The 15,896-nt window shown below is 32.9% G+C and overlaps 1 protein-coding gene across 1 annotated transcript in view; it reads right to left on the minus strand.

Moving 5' to 3' along the window:
- Nucleotides 1–15,896, minus strand: part of Atrnl1 (attractin like 1) — a 501,851-nt gene that overhangs the window by 385,455 nt on the left and 100,500 nt on the right. The window contains exon 19 of the mRNA XM_042689560.1: nucleotides 9,381–9,518. Within this exon, the coding sequence (XP_042545494.1) occupies nucleotides 9,381–9,518 (138 nt within the window). The remainder of the gene's footprint in view (nucleotides 1–9,380; nucleotides 9,519–15,896) is intronic.

Here is a 15,896-nt window from a genome sequence, read left to right on the forward strand (position 1 = left end):
GAGTCTCCAAAATAAAATGGATCTTATATACCAAAAGTGGAGTTCAAGGTTAATTTGAAAATTGCTTTGTTCTGAAAGAATACAATAATAGTTTAAGGTTTTTAGTCTTGCCTTACTGAACTGAAGTTTTATTGGAATCTTTTATAGTAAAAAAGAGTGAGTAAGGAAATAATTAAGTTAGAACTGTCATAGGAAATTATTTCAGCACATATATCCAATATCCTAATGGAGTGGCAGATTTTCCTCTGGTTCAAATATCATGAGAAGAACTTCACATGATCTCACTGGACAGCTTAATATTAGTTGCCTTGAACCTAGGTAGGATATTAAAGAGACTCTCAATTTTTATTAAGGTAAGAATAGGTAAGGCTACTGAACTGATGTGGTAGACAAATATAAACAGCTACTGTTAGGCAGTGCTATCATTTCTGATAAAACAAAAAAAGAGAATAAAAAAGAGAAGTTGTAAGCACAGGAACAGAGAATGTATTTTCTCATCTTTGAGATCTGTACAAGCTGCAAAAGATCCCAAACACCACCTATTTAATATCACATGTATAAGAAAGGGTCAGAAGTTATTCATCTCTTACACAGAAGACCTTAGCCACAACTATGACATCTATACTTCTCACACAATATTATACAATTTTCTCCATTTTATAAGAAAGATCAAAACCAGCATCTAGAAAGGTAAGTCATCAGTAGAGCATGTTCTTATCATGTAGATGGTGCTGGGTTCAACATCCAGAACCAAAACTACAAGTTATCAACTCATTAAAAGATGAAAATTCTCAGTTTAGAAAAAGAAAAGATACAGAGGAAGAGAGAAAAAATGTTGATTCAAAGTAAGTTTAGAAGTTCGAATTCTATCTAATCTACACAATTATTGTTTTTATTTAAGTATATTTTTTAATTTTTATTTATTTTTTATTGTGACAATACTGTACAGAGGGGTTACAATTACATGGGCAAGATAATGAGTACATTTCTTATCAAGCATTGTAGCCTCCTCCTTTGTTTCCCCTTCTCATCCCTTCCCAGCCTCCCCTTGCCCCCCCACCAAAGTTGTAAAGTTCGTTTTCGACATGACAACTTGTACTTCTCCTTGTTGCAACGGGTCCACCTGTATTCTTATTTAAACGACTTGCTTTTCCCCTTCCCCTCCACAAATTATACTGACATCAAATACAGTGAAAGCAGGGGTTATACTGTGGGGGAGGGACATACAAAGCAACAAAGAAATAATCTTATAAACGCGTTAGAAACAAATGCATGAAAGAAAAAAAATTTGAATACATATCTTAGGATTCATTTTCCTAACATCACCTTATCTGACCTTTTCTGCTTGACTCATACATATACTAGATATTGCAAATAAGGGAAACCATGGGACCTATGTTTCTTTGGGCTTGGCTTACTTCACTTAATATAATTTTTTCCAAGTCCTTCCATTTCCTAACAAATGGGGCAATGTCATTCTTTCTGATGGAGGCATAGAATTCCATTGTGTATATATACCACAGTTTCTTGATCCATTCATCTACTGAGGGGCATTTGGATTATTTAAGTATATTTTTGTGATGTAAATTCTTCATAATTCTTTATTTTAGCCAAGAATGAGTCCAGAAAGCTGTGGCTCCAAGTGGTAGGGCACTACTAACCTTGAGCAAAAGAGCTCAAAGACAGCACCCAGCCCCTGAGGTCAAGCCCTACAACCAAGAACAACAACAAAAAAAGAATTTACAAGAGTGAGTCTGGGATTCCATACATGGTAAGGAAAACACTATTCCAGTGAACACATTAAAGAAACAATAAGAGAGGAACACTATTGTGTTTCAATTACATATTATTATTCTTGGTAGTATATCCTATAAACTGTTTATGTTACCAAAAACAATAAAGAAAACAGAGCAAGTGCTGTTATTATTTTGTAAAGTTGTTTATGGTGATAACTTTCAATTGCCTATATAAATACATATATACATATATTCTGCTTACAAAGCTGTTGGTAACATAAATAGTGTGATGGATGCAAATGAACTACTCCAGAAATATTCCAAAGCTACCAGTTTTATCAATCTATGTGGTGCTTGTAAAGTAGCTTACCACGTCCCCCATCCATAATTGAACACTAGACTAAATTTTGTATTCATCAATTTCCTTTTTAAAAATAGTACACCTAAACAACTTGCATTAAGTCTTCTATTAGTAAATGAAAATAGTTACAAGAAATTCCCATGAATAGAATCACACAGAGAAAAAAGAGGTCTCTACATTTTAAGAGAAATAGGCCAAGCATAAAGCTATAGAAAATAAGGCTGGCGGGGCTAGGAAGGTGGCTCAGTGGTAGAGTGCTTGCCTTGCATGCATGAGGCCCTGGGTTTGATTCCTCAGCACCACATAAGCAGAAAAAGCCGGAAGTGGGGCCAAGGCTCAAGTGATGAGCGCTAGTCTACAGCTGAAGAGCTCAGGGACAGCACCCAGGCCAAATTCAGGCCCCACAACCAACCAAAAAAAGAAAAAAGAAAATAAGGCTGGTTAGAGAAATGAGAATGCCCAACCTTAATACACACAAGCTCACACACTGAAAGGCCTGACTCCCTTTGTAATGTGACCACACTAGGATCCACATGAGTACTTTCACAAAGGTGGCTGCGTTTTCAGAAATGCACAGATGTGAAAGTGAACCCAGGTCCCTTCTTCTTTCCCCATGGAATAACTATTGCACTGGATAGTGGCCATTACAGAAGCAGCCTAGATCTCCATGAGATACTTAAATGACACTAAATTCACTCAGTACCTTGGACAACACCTCGGACAGCACCTCGGACAGCACATCAAGCTGTTTCTTACCAAGTTCTGATGATCATGGCTGTCTACAAGTTTGGCTTTCACTGCCCTGGGTAACCCTGCTCTGATACAATTGAACTTCTATTGACTCTTGCTGCCTCTCTTCACCAGGCCCATGGAAAGCTGCTCCCAGCCTAGCATTCTACAAACATCCACTCGTTTCTATAAAAACTTTGTTGAGAAAAATTAAAGACACCACAAGTAAATTCATATTTTGTGTTCATGGATATGAAGAATTAATATTAGTAAGATAAATGAAAATTTGATGTACATATTTAATCCCTATCTGAATCCTAGTTGACTTCTCTGTAGAAACAGAATAGCTGATTGTAAACTTTACATATATCACAAAGATCTTTTTAAAATAGAAAATTCAGACATTTCCATTTCAAATAATCCTGTAAAATGCAAAATAATAAACACATATAAACCTGGCATAAATGTGTATCAGTAGAATGGAATTGAGAGTACAAAATAAACCATTGTCCTTATGGTGCTAAAACAGCTTAGATATACATATACAAAAGAATGCAGTTAAATCCTTACTTCACACCTTGTACAAAAATGCATTCAAAATAGTAGGAGAAAAACAAAGGAGGGGGTAAAAATATTCAACAAGAAATGTACTCATGTAACTGTAACCCCTCTGGTACAGAATATTTACAATAAAATAAGTTTTTTAAAAAAATAGTAAGAGACTTAAATGTAAGCACTTCTATTTTAAAAAAAAACTTCTAATAGAAAACATACAAATAAATCTTTGGACATTACTTTTGTCATTTGTTTTCAGATCCAGCCTACCAAATTTAAGCAACAACAGGAAAAAGAAAACTGGAATTCATCAATCTTAAAAACTATGTTTATTCACTAAATAAAAAAACAATAGGACAAATGTTTTAGAAATTATGTCTAATTTTTATACAGACTATAAAGAATAATTCAATAACAGATAAATTGCTCAACTATAAATTAAAAAATATCTAAATTAGCATTATTCCAAAGAAAACAAAAATAAATAACCAATAAACATAGAAAAGGGTAGTACAAGTCATTAGGGAAATGAAAATCAAAATCTTAATTAGATACCATTTAACACTTACTAGGAGATGGCAATAAAGGCAACAGTGTTTTAAAGAACGTAGAAAACTGGAACCCATGTGAACTACTAGTAGAAATGCAAGCCAGTGTAGCTACTCCTAAAAATATTTTGGCAGTGAATCAAAACACTACAGAGTTAATATATGTCCCAGAAGATCTACTTCTAGATACCTCCTCATGAAAAACCAAAGTGTATTTCCATGATAAAAATCTGTAAATAGTTGTAGTAGCGTTTTTTATAAATAGCGAAAAGTAGAAGCAATCTAATTAACTGTTAAGCAGATAACACAATATTCTATAATGAAACCACTGAATATTATCAGAAAATAAAAATGAATGAGTTTTGGTAGATGCTAGAATATGAACTTTTAAAACATCTTACTATAAGACAAAAGATAGTTATCAAAGATCACATATTCCATGACTTTACCTATACAAAACATCCAGACTAATAAACTCTTAGAAAGTGGATTGTCAATTTCCTATATCTGTCATAGGCAGGTTTAGAAGGCAGAGGAGTAAGGGAAGTGACTGCTAATGGATATAGGTTTTTTTGGAGGGGTGACGAAAATGTTCTAAGATAAAACTGTGATTATGGTCTTTAGAATATATGTATTAGGCCTAAAAAAAGGTGGTTTAAGTTCAAAATATAGATCACAAAAAAATACCACATAGATCATAAGCTTTTGCTAGCTATTATTTCTTTGGAAAATAACAATTGATATAAATACATTCAAATACAGAGTAAGTTTCAAAACAGATTTCGAAGACTGGTTTTTACTAGAAGAGATTTGTATACAAATGCATGGTTTTATTCTTCATAAAAGTTATTTAAATAAATGTGAATAAATTCTTTTGTTTGTAGAATTAATTATGCAAATACAAGATGATGAGAATTGCACAAACAAAAGATATGGTGTGGAATTGTGAGAAATAACAAAAATTAATCTGAATCAATAAAGGGCCATTAAAATATATTGATAATATGTAACTTATTAGATAATGAATAAGTCATTACATTTTTTAAATTAATCTACACAGCTTAAAATTAATAATGATTTATATTCAAAAGTTCACTTTAAAAGGTACAATTAATGTTTTTAAATCTGGATAAACATTTTTATCTTTTATTATAGAACTTGATATGTTTATGCTTTCAGAGTTTCTTAAAAGAATTATTATTGTATAGTATCTTTAATAATTTCTGAGACAAAAATGCATTAAAATACCTTTTATGTGAGCTCATTTTCAGAGAATTCCCTTATGGCACTATACTTCAGAGTAAAATAGCACAAATACATTTTAAATTCAATTGTTTTAAATTTATACTTCATGACAGTTTTTAAATTATTCTGTTGTTGTCAGCATTTGAGACTGTTTTTATGCTGAATAAGCACCTATGAAATCATCCTACAGTGGCCTTTTGTTTGAGAAATTTTATATGATGATGACTTTATAGTCTAAATATACTCTAGAGAGACATAACATGGTCATGTGATTTCTGTCTCCCCCTACAATGTAAAGTTGTAATAGCAACTCATAAGCAAAACTAAACAATAAAAATAAAATATGTCATAAGATTCTACCAACAAGTTACATATAAAAACATACACTTTACAAACATGAATTCAGACCACACATGGTAGTTCTAGCACTTGAGAAGGAAAAGTAGTAGACTTGTTTGTTCAAAGCCAGCCTGGGATACATAGTGAAACCCAGTCTTAGAAAATAAAAGGAAATATGGGCTGGGAAGGTGGCTTAGTGGTAGAGCGCTTGCCTTGCATGCCTAAGGCCCTGGGTTTGATTCCTCAGCACCACATAAGCAAAAAGAAAAAAGCCGGAAGTGGTGCTGTGGCTCAAGTGGTAGAGCACTAGCCTTGAGCTGAAGAGCTGAGGGACAGCGCCCAGGCCCAGAGTTCAGGCCCCACAACTGGACCCAAAGAAAGAAAAAAGAAAAGAAAAGGAAAGGAAATAAACATGAAACCAAAGAGTAGGCAATGGCAGTACTTGTTTCAAAGTCAAGATGTGCCTATTCTCTCAATATCATATCACTACTGTCACATGCATGTCACATTAGCTCCTGGACGTTAGTAGGCCATGTTGATTTAATTGTCTTTAAATTCTCCTAGCATAGTTATATTTCCTGAAATATAATTATATTATCTATTAGATTTTAAATATAGGAAGAATTTTGGGAAAGACAAAAGTGTAAACCAATAACCACATGATTTAAACTTCTTAAGGACTGCTAAGAGACTCATCAACCATGTGACAGTTTGGTTGGAAGCCCTGAATTTCAGCTTATGCACCAGGAATAATTCCATGTCCAGGACATTGATAAAGGAAGATTCACCTAATGTGCTACTGTGAAAGGCTTCCCAGACTCAGTTCCACAGCAGACCCTAAGTACAGCTATGGAACTTGTCTCTATTCTCTGCACAAGCAGTTAGAAACAATTCTGCTCAAACACACACCCACTAGGAGACAGGTCCATTTGAGTTCCTAGGGCAGGCTTACCAACCTAGGTTCTCAGAAGATCCTAAAATGGCTGTGGATTTAGGATGCAGTGTTTCAGTGTTAGAATAGTTCAGTGGCATCTGAAGGGGTATATGTGTGTCAGTCCCCATGCAAGATGACCCATTTATCTCAGTCCTACTCTGAATCTTTAAAAAGCTCAGTCAATGTACACCAGCCCCACTCAACTGTGATGAAAGTACATCTGTCTTCCAATTATCCATCCAAGAGGCATGCATATCTATTACTCCAGATCTTGGATCTGCAGCTGTTGATCCTGAACAGCACTGGGACTCATTTCTAGATACTTTCTCACACAAACTGGGCAGTAATGTCAGCCCAACGAACCCCACATAGATCTAGCAGGAACCCAAAGGAAGCCACATCAGTCTGAATACATAGTAACAAGCCTGCTTCCTGCAGAACATAAACTAGATCCTTGTACAGCACAACTTCACAGTCCATCAAGGGCCCAAAGAGTATCTGTGGATCTAGGGACCACTAGAAGCTCTGATGAGAGGCCCATCATCTGTGAACACATTGTGGGCAAAGCAACAGTCACATGATCAAGCTCCAAACACAATCCACTGTAATATAGCTTGCCTATGTGCAATTCCTGTAACAAAATTTAATTTGAAATAACTGAACTCAATTTAAATTTAGCATAGAATTACCATCCCCAAAGGGGAACAAATTTCTCAAAGCATTTTTCCAGTTAGAACAATAAAACCTACCCTATTAATTTTAAAAATCTGTTCCATTTTATCATATGAACAAAATAGTAAAATAATCATGGCATTGCACTTGGCAATAGATTCTTAGGTACAACACCAAAAGTTTAAACAACAAAAAGAGATAAATAAATATGGCATCATCCAAATTGAAAGCTTTTCTGTTTTTAAAAGGCAACTACAAAATAGGAGAAACTATATGAAAATCATATATAATAAAAGCCTGCTATCCACAATATACAAAAAATGCTTAAAATCAAACAGCAAAAACAAAACACAATTTAAAAAATAGCACAAAAATGTCTCTAACAAAGATACACAAATGAAAGATACACATGAAAATAACCATGGACTAGACAGTATTTATAACATATATTCACAGAATTACAGTGGCCAAAAGGTAGAACAAATTCAAGTATCTAACAACAGATAAATTACATAAATGAGTAGGTAAAAGCATACAATGGGACATTACTCAGCCTCAAAAAGAGAAGACTTTCTGATACATGCTACCAACTTGAATAATTTTCAAATATATTAAACTTAGAGAAATATGCCAGTCACCAAAAAAATATATAAACATATATAAATACATATGTATATAATCTGTACATGTATAAATATATATTATATTTCTAAACATATACAGATAGATATTCTCATATGAGATACTTAAAGCAATCAAGTTCAGAGACATTAAGTAGAAAGGTGGTTGCCAGGAGCTAGGACAGGGAGAACCAAATGAGTTTTCAGTTTTACAAAAGAAAAATGCTTTGGGGGAAAGAGGGTGATGATGTGCACATGACAAATGAATAAACTTAGTATCATTGAGCTGTAAAGTTAAAATGGCTAAAATAATTCCATGGGATGCTGTACTTTACCACAATTTTAAAAATTTTCTAATGAATGAAGTATTTGAGACTACTTTCCAAGAAAATATAGCCAATACACATCAAACAACATTCAACATCATATAGTAATTGCAGAAATGCAAAATAAAATACAATGAAATACCACTTAATTGTGATGAAAATGAGTCAAATAAATTTTTTAAAAAGTGTTGGTGAGGGTGTGACAAAACGGTCATCTGCATTGCTGATAGAAATACAAAATGTTGCAGCCACTATGGAAAATAATTTGGTAGCTCCTAAAACCCATAGACATAGGCTAGGTGGGAGAAACTCATGCCTGTAATTCTGGCTACTCAAAATACTGAAATCTGAATATTTATATTAGAAATAGGCCACTGCAAACAAATCAATGAGATTCATATCTATAATTAACCAGCAAAAGGGTAGAAGTGTGGTTCAAGTGGTAGAATACTAACCCTGCGTAAAAAAGAGTTAAGCATATGGTAAGGCCTTGAGTTCAGGTTCCAGTACTGCTCTACCACCAAAAAATTAAAAAAAAAAAACAACCACAAACTTTCCACATAGCATGACATTTTTCTCTTCATTTTCACTGAAGCAAGTACCACTAAAGTCTCCAAATTATAGATGTGTGCATCTCTTGTTGCATGTTGTCCCATAGCTTATCTCCTGTTTCCCTTATTTGCAATAACTAGTATATGTCTAGGACAAGCAGAAAAGATCAAAAACTATGTACATATGACTATATAAGATGATGTTAAGTGAAAAGAACCCCAAGATAGAGACACAAGTGGTTTTATATTTCTTGCAGTTGTTTTTAATCTACTTATAATGTACTATGTGATTTTTTTTGTTTCTTTTGTATGTTCTTCCCCCATGGTATAACCCCTGTTTTCACTGTATTTGATTCCGGTGCCCTAAATCTTGTATACACATTTTTCTAATTTGGGGAGGGAAAGGGAAATAACAAAATGCTGAAATAAAGATATATGTTGACCTGCTGTAACAATGAGTTGTACAAGACACTATGTTGAAAATGAACTTTACAACTTGGCGGGGTGGGAGGAGCTGGGGAGGTGGGGAGGGAAGGGATGGTAGGGGAAAAACAAAGAAGGAGGTAACAATGCTCAATAGGAAATGTACTCCTTACCTTACTCATGCAACTGTAACCCCTCTATACACTATTTTTACAATAAAAATACAGGAAACAAACTGGCTGATTGAGCAAAAAAAAAAAGAAATAGGGTCTCTACAACAAGTACCTCTTTGTCAATTTTCATTTTTAAAAGAACACTAAAGTAAAAGACAAAATATTCACCTGTACATTGTCCACCATTGGTTGGGTCTCCATAATAACCTGGCATGCAGTCTTGGCACTGTTTTCCCGTGGTGAGATTTTTACACTGTTCACACACATTAGTATTGATACAAGTGCTATGTCCATTACATTGGCAAGCTAAAGGAAACAGCAAAAAACATAATATCTAAGTAATGATAAGAAATAAAACAGTTGTAAACACAGAATTTATTTTAAAACTTTGGATTCTATCAATGTGATATTTACAATTTTCTTAATGTGTAATACATGGATTAATACATTAATGCAAAATGATATATATAACATATAACAAACTGTGTGCTAAGTTTTGCTTATCCTTTATAAAATGTAAAACTATATGTAACATAAAACTATACCTAAGAGAAAATACTTAAAAATAATCCTTAAAGAATGTAACAATGCATCTTAATTATATATACATGTAATAAAAAAAATCAATAAACCCAGAAAATACATGCCAGTAGATTCTTGCTTCAAGAAAATGAACAAAATGAGAAAATAGCAAAATGAACAAAACATTATTTTAATTAACTTGAATAAATATGTATCTTCTTTAGGCAAGAAAAGTTTGAAACATTAACAAATTCTACTCAAATTTTAAGTAACTAGAACCAGATTTACAATATAGGTTATTTTTATGTGTTGATGAATGAGATTTTTACTATTTGTTTTCATGTTGATATTACAGAAAAATTCCTCAATTTCAGGTCAAGTTCATATATGGAAACTCATACTCTCAGTGGTCAGTGGCAATTTGGAATAATACTGACATAGTTTGGTAGATGCTTGATAAAAGTATCATAGATATATGCTAACAAATCATCTTTGTGAAATTGAGAAAATTTTTGTTTTAAAACTACATTACATTTTTAACAATTAAAGGGAGATTTAATGCCAACAGAAAAAGTTATGTTAGATTAAAACAAGGTACAAAACATACTTAGGATAGTCACAATTCTGTTTAAAAATTTTATTAATTTCATGAGAAAGTTAATGATGGTAAACAGCCTAGTAAGATTATTCTGCATCATCAAAAACAAATTTATATTACTTTTATAAGAAACATTACCAAAAAATTTAACATTTAATACTATACTTAAGAAAGTTGTTACTGGTTGTAGCAACTTTATAATACCACTAATTAATTCACTTAGGTAAAAACAAAATGTATTGAGTGTTCATTGTATGTAAAGTATTAAACAAAATAAGAAATAGGTAATTATATAAGCACTTTTGTAAAATTTCCCACCCCATTTAAAAATCATAGAAAAAAGTGCCTTAGCTTCTGAATAAGAGGGCTGATATTAGCTCTTATATTTAACATCTTTTTCATGTATTTCCACTGAAATAATAGAGAAATGTGCCAGAAATGGGCACATTTAGTGTTAGCTACACAAACAAAACTAGACAGTAGTAACCTACAGTATCTTTCAAAATTAAAAGAGAATGTTAAAATAAAATCAGTCTGTCCACTTTCCCTGTGCCAATGATATAAAATCTGAAGACAAAGATTAGAGCACAAGGCAGTTGGGAAGCACATCAATGGGAAGCACTTCAATATGGCTGCTGGAAAGTGTCATTCAGTACAGTTTCATATAGTGGACACATCAAACAGAAAGCTAGTATAAATTAGACCTAACTTGTGGAAAAATTTCTAGCAAAGAAAACAACTGGACAGTTTTATAGCTAGAATAGTACCAATGCAAAAAAAAATATTATACAGAAAGCTGAACCCTGGCAGGATGGTTCTATCAAATAAGAAAAGAGAAAGAATATGCTAGTAAGCCTATGATTATGTTTCATTAACCACAACTATGAGAATGCTGGGCCAATATGTAATGTAAGTTTATATAAAATAGTTTGTCCAGGACTCATTATTACTGCAAAGGTTCCAATACCTCTAGTAATAGAACATGAATAAAACTAAAAGTAAGGCATCTATTAAGTTTGAAAGCCCAGATGGCTCTTCATTTATAGATACACAAACAAAAAAAATCAAAATAAAACACAATGCCAAATTAAGCTTTGATATACAAATTAAGTACATCATTTTGAGAAATGTGAACTTTCTAAAACAAATGTGCAACACTTAAAAATATCAACATTCTCACTAAATTTCAATAATGCATTGAAAATCAAGACAAAAATTTATCTAATATAGTTTTTAGGAAAAATCCTTAAAACAAGGAGACTTAAGACAGGTTAAGAATGAAGCAAAGATTCAAAACAATAATGCAAAATGTAAATAAGTAGTAAAATTTCACTATACACGAGACAAAAGAGCACTACAAAGCATGGGTTTCAAAATCCAGCAAGGACAAAATATATAAATACTTCTGTCTTCAAAGAAGAGAGCTAAACTGAACCATTTTCATGAAGTGAAGCTATGAACTGTAACCTCTGTCAAAAACTATTCTAACAAGAATAAAACATATAGGATAAAAATTTCCTGCCTTATCACCTCTATTCATCATGGTACTAGAGGAAATTATGAAAAGGAAAATCTGACCATGGAAAATAGGTAACAAAACAAAACAAAACAAAAAAAGACATTTGGGTAAAAATTAAACAGAAAAAACTGCTGCATGCAGTGGCTTAAGCCTGTAATACTAGCTACTTAAGAAATGAAGAGATCTTACATTGAGGCCAGCTCAGTCATAAAAGTTCATGAGACTTTACCTAAACCAATGTCTGTGTGCAGTGGTGTGTGCCTGTTATTTCAGGCTACACAGGGAAGCACAAATAGGACTGAAGCCAAAAGTAGCCCTGGCACAAAGAGAGACCCTATCTCAAATAGAAGTAATGGAAAAAGGGCTCAAGGTATCACTTCAGTGGTACTACATGAACTACAAGTTCAAGGCCCAGAGTTCAATACTAAGAAGCATACAGAAAAGACAAATTCCAGAAGGAAAACTATTTGCAGATCACATGGTCTTAAAAATAGCTAGTGCTAAACTCTACAAGAATTTATTTTTATTAATAAATTAGTTAAATGGTGTTTTAACAACAATCATTTATAGAGAAATAACTGTATTTCTATACACTTGGATAGAATAATAGTGAATTTAAGAAAAAGCTCCATTGGCAATATCATTGAAAAATATAAAACACAAAATCCCTATAATCACATTTAACTAATAAAAGTCAGGGCAGGGCTAACACTAAAAATACTTCTAAAACAATAAAAATAAATCCTGAGCTGGGAGCCAGTAGCTCATGCCTGTAATCCTAGCTACTCAAGAGGCTGAGATCTGAGGATCACCATTCAAAGCCAACCCAGGTAAAGGAAGTCCATAAGACTCTTATCTCCAATTAACAACCAGAAAACCAGAAGTGGTGCTCAAGTGGTAGAGTGCTAGCTTTGAGCTCAAGAGCTGAGGGACAGCGCCCAGGCCCAGAGTTCAAGACCCATGACCAACTAAAAATAAATAAATAAACAAATAAATAAATAAATAAATCCTGTGTTCACGGATCTGAAAATAAAATTGCTAGTAATAACTCAAATCAAATTGACATACAAATTCAATGCAACGCCAACCAAAATTCAATAATTTTTTTCCCAAAAATAGGCAAGCAGACTTTAGAATTAAAATGAGAGATACAAAGGACTCAAATAGATAGAGCAGTCTTGGAAAGGAAAAAATAAACTTGGAAAACTGACAATTTCCAGTTTAAAACCCAACTACAAAGACACAATAATGAGCACAATGTAGTACTGGTATTAGGGTGGAAAACAAAACATTCTTTTTCTTAAAGACTACTATTTGAGAACCCTAGACCATTCAAATCCTTGAAGACCCCAGCTCCAATCATCAGAAATAGAAGTTTATCTTTCTGAGACCATACATAACCAATAGTCTGTTAAATAAGTCTGAGAAGCCAAGGATATATTATAACTGGAACAGATTTAAAGCAAATTACAAACATCTAAAAAAGGAATTAGTGAAATGAAATATCAAAAGAGATACAAAGATATATAATACAGAGCTGAATAAATAAAATTAGGGGCATACTGAAGAGTATAATGTAATCAAAGTAAATGCCTCAAAACAGAAGACAGAGTGACACAGTATCCAAAAGCCAATAAAAACAGTGGGAAACTATAAAAGTAAGGAAAAATACAAAGCTAGTTAGTGAATCAATAATTCACAATCTATAAAACTAAACTTGATATTGAAGTACATAATACTAAAGTTACTAAATCCAAAAACTAAAAAAATGTCTACTTAAAAAATCAGAGGAAAGAATAAAAACTTACTGCGTTTAAAAGAGAAAGAATAAAATGATAATTTTTAAACAGTAAAAGCCAATATAAAAGGAAATCACCTTGTCAAATTACTAGAATACTGTTGTCAATTTAGGGCACATTTTTAGCAAAAATATCCTCTAATTATAAAGAAACAGATATAATGCTAAAACTACTTTTTAGATATATAAATGGTCATAAATATATCTATGACCAAAATTGAAAAGTGCAGTTCTTTTAAATATTTTTGAATCATCAGGCTAAAGAAAAAAACATACCAGAATGGAATCCTACTTTTAAGAAAAAATTCAGATCTCAAGATATTGTCAATATGTTTATAAATATTTTTACTTATTTTCTTATAGGAAAGTTGTCCTTTTTCCAAGTTAAAAGTAATAATGTATTGTGTGTTTGTAACATGTAGAAGTAAAATATATGGCAATAATTACAGCAGACAGGAAAGGAAAAATGGAATTACACTGTTGTAATATTCTTACCTTGTATATGGAGTAGAATAATATTGACTCAAGGTAGACTGTGATAAGATAAAGGTGACTATTACAATCACTACAGCAGTCACTAAAAAAAACACAAAAAAGGATAGCTAAAAATCCAATAAGGGTGATAGAAATTACTAAAAATACTCAATTAAACCAAAAAAGGAAAAAAGAACACTGAAACTTTAAAAACAGATGATAGAATTAATCTCAATAATAGCAGTGTCATACAAATTAAAATTGGATAATATTTGATTAAAAAGCAAAGATTGTCAGATAAGATTTTAAAAACAGAAGGAAGACTTATATGTTCTTTGCAAGAAGTTCTCTATAGCTAAGTGCCAGTTTACTCAAATCTATAATCCTAGTGACTTAGAAGTCTGAAATGGGCATTTACGGCCAACTGGCCTGAAAAGTTCATGATTAACAAGAGATATTTTTGAGGCAAAAAACAAGCTTATAGTTGGGTACAGTGGTACCCACCTGTCATCCAAAATTACATGAGAAGCTGAGATTGGGAGGACTGTAGTTCCAGGCCAGCCCAGACAGAAAGATCTGCTAGACTCTATGTAAATGTAGAAATGTCAGATGTGGTGATTCACACTGGACATATGAGCTATAAGAGGAAACTTTACGTAGGCATTTTTGTGGTTCAGGCTCAATTTAGGCAAAAAGAAAGATCCTACTTCAAAAAGAATCAGTAGGTCATACACCAATAGTTCATGTGTGTAATCCAAGCAACTCAAAAAGCTGAAAAGTCAGCCTAGGCAGAAAATTCCATGAGATTCTATTTCCAATTAACCAGAAAAATGCCAGGGTGGAGGCATGTTCTAGTAGTAGAATACCAGCTGTTAACAAGAAAGCAGAAAACAAGAGGCTAAATTCAAACCTTAGTATTACCTCCTACAAAACATTAGATTCACTATAAATAAAAATACACAAATAAACATCATCCACTGTTGCTTATGAAGATTATCCACTCTGAAAACAAGAAAAGGAAGTAAACTGTATGGAATAGCAACTATTTTCAAATAGAACAAGCAGCACATTAATGAAAACCCTAATAAAATTAATGCAAACTAGCTGAATCCATGACTTCTCTGTCTTGATGGCCTGTTAGCAGAATTGAGAATGCAGTCAAGGGAAAAAAAACTAAACATAGGCTTACAGTTCTCTTAGATGAAAAATATAGATGGCTATAATCTGAAGAACAAAATAGTAGAGAAGAGAGAGCTACAAATGGTAATGTTGTATAATGAGTTGGTATGAGACACAAGAAATCTGGAGGAAAACCACCAGAGATAAGAAGGTAAACAAGGCCAGAGCTCACAAGAAACCAGAAATCATTTGTATTCCCACTCACCAGGAGGACCTCATATCTCAAAGGATGTTAGAAGAAATAAATAATGATTTAGTAGTCTGAAATAAATTAGTATTAGGCTTAAAGCAGCTATGTATACATTCTTATAAGCCTTATTAAACATAATTTTTGTGTTCATCCAGATTTCAGGTAATATAACTGCATACAAGAACAAAGTCCAACATTTTACAACAATATCTCACAGTGTCCAGGATATAATAAAAAAAATGCAGCCAGGTGCCAGTGGCTCATGCCTATAATCCTAGCTACTCATAAGACTTGGGACCTGAGGATAGGAGCTAGCCAGGGACAGCAAATCTCCAAGACTCTCTTATTTCCAACTAACCAGCAAAAAGGCAGAACTGGAGTCATGGCTCAAGTAGCAGAGTATA

This window comes from Dipodomys spectabilis, unplaced genomic scaffold (genome assembly GCF_019054845.1).
Source record: "Dipodomys spectabilis isolate Male_0828 unplaced genomic scaffold, ASM1905484v1 ptg000125l, whole genome shotgun sequence".
NCBI lineage: Eukaryota > Metazoa > Chordata > Mammalia > Rodentia > Heteromyidae > Dipodomys > Dipodomys spectabilis.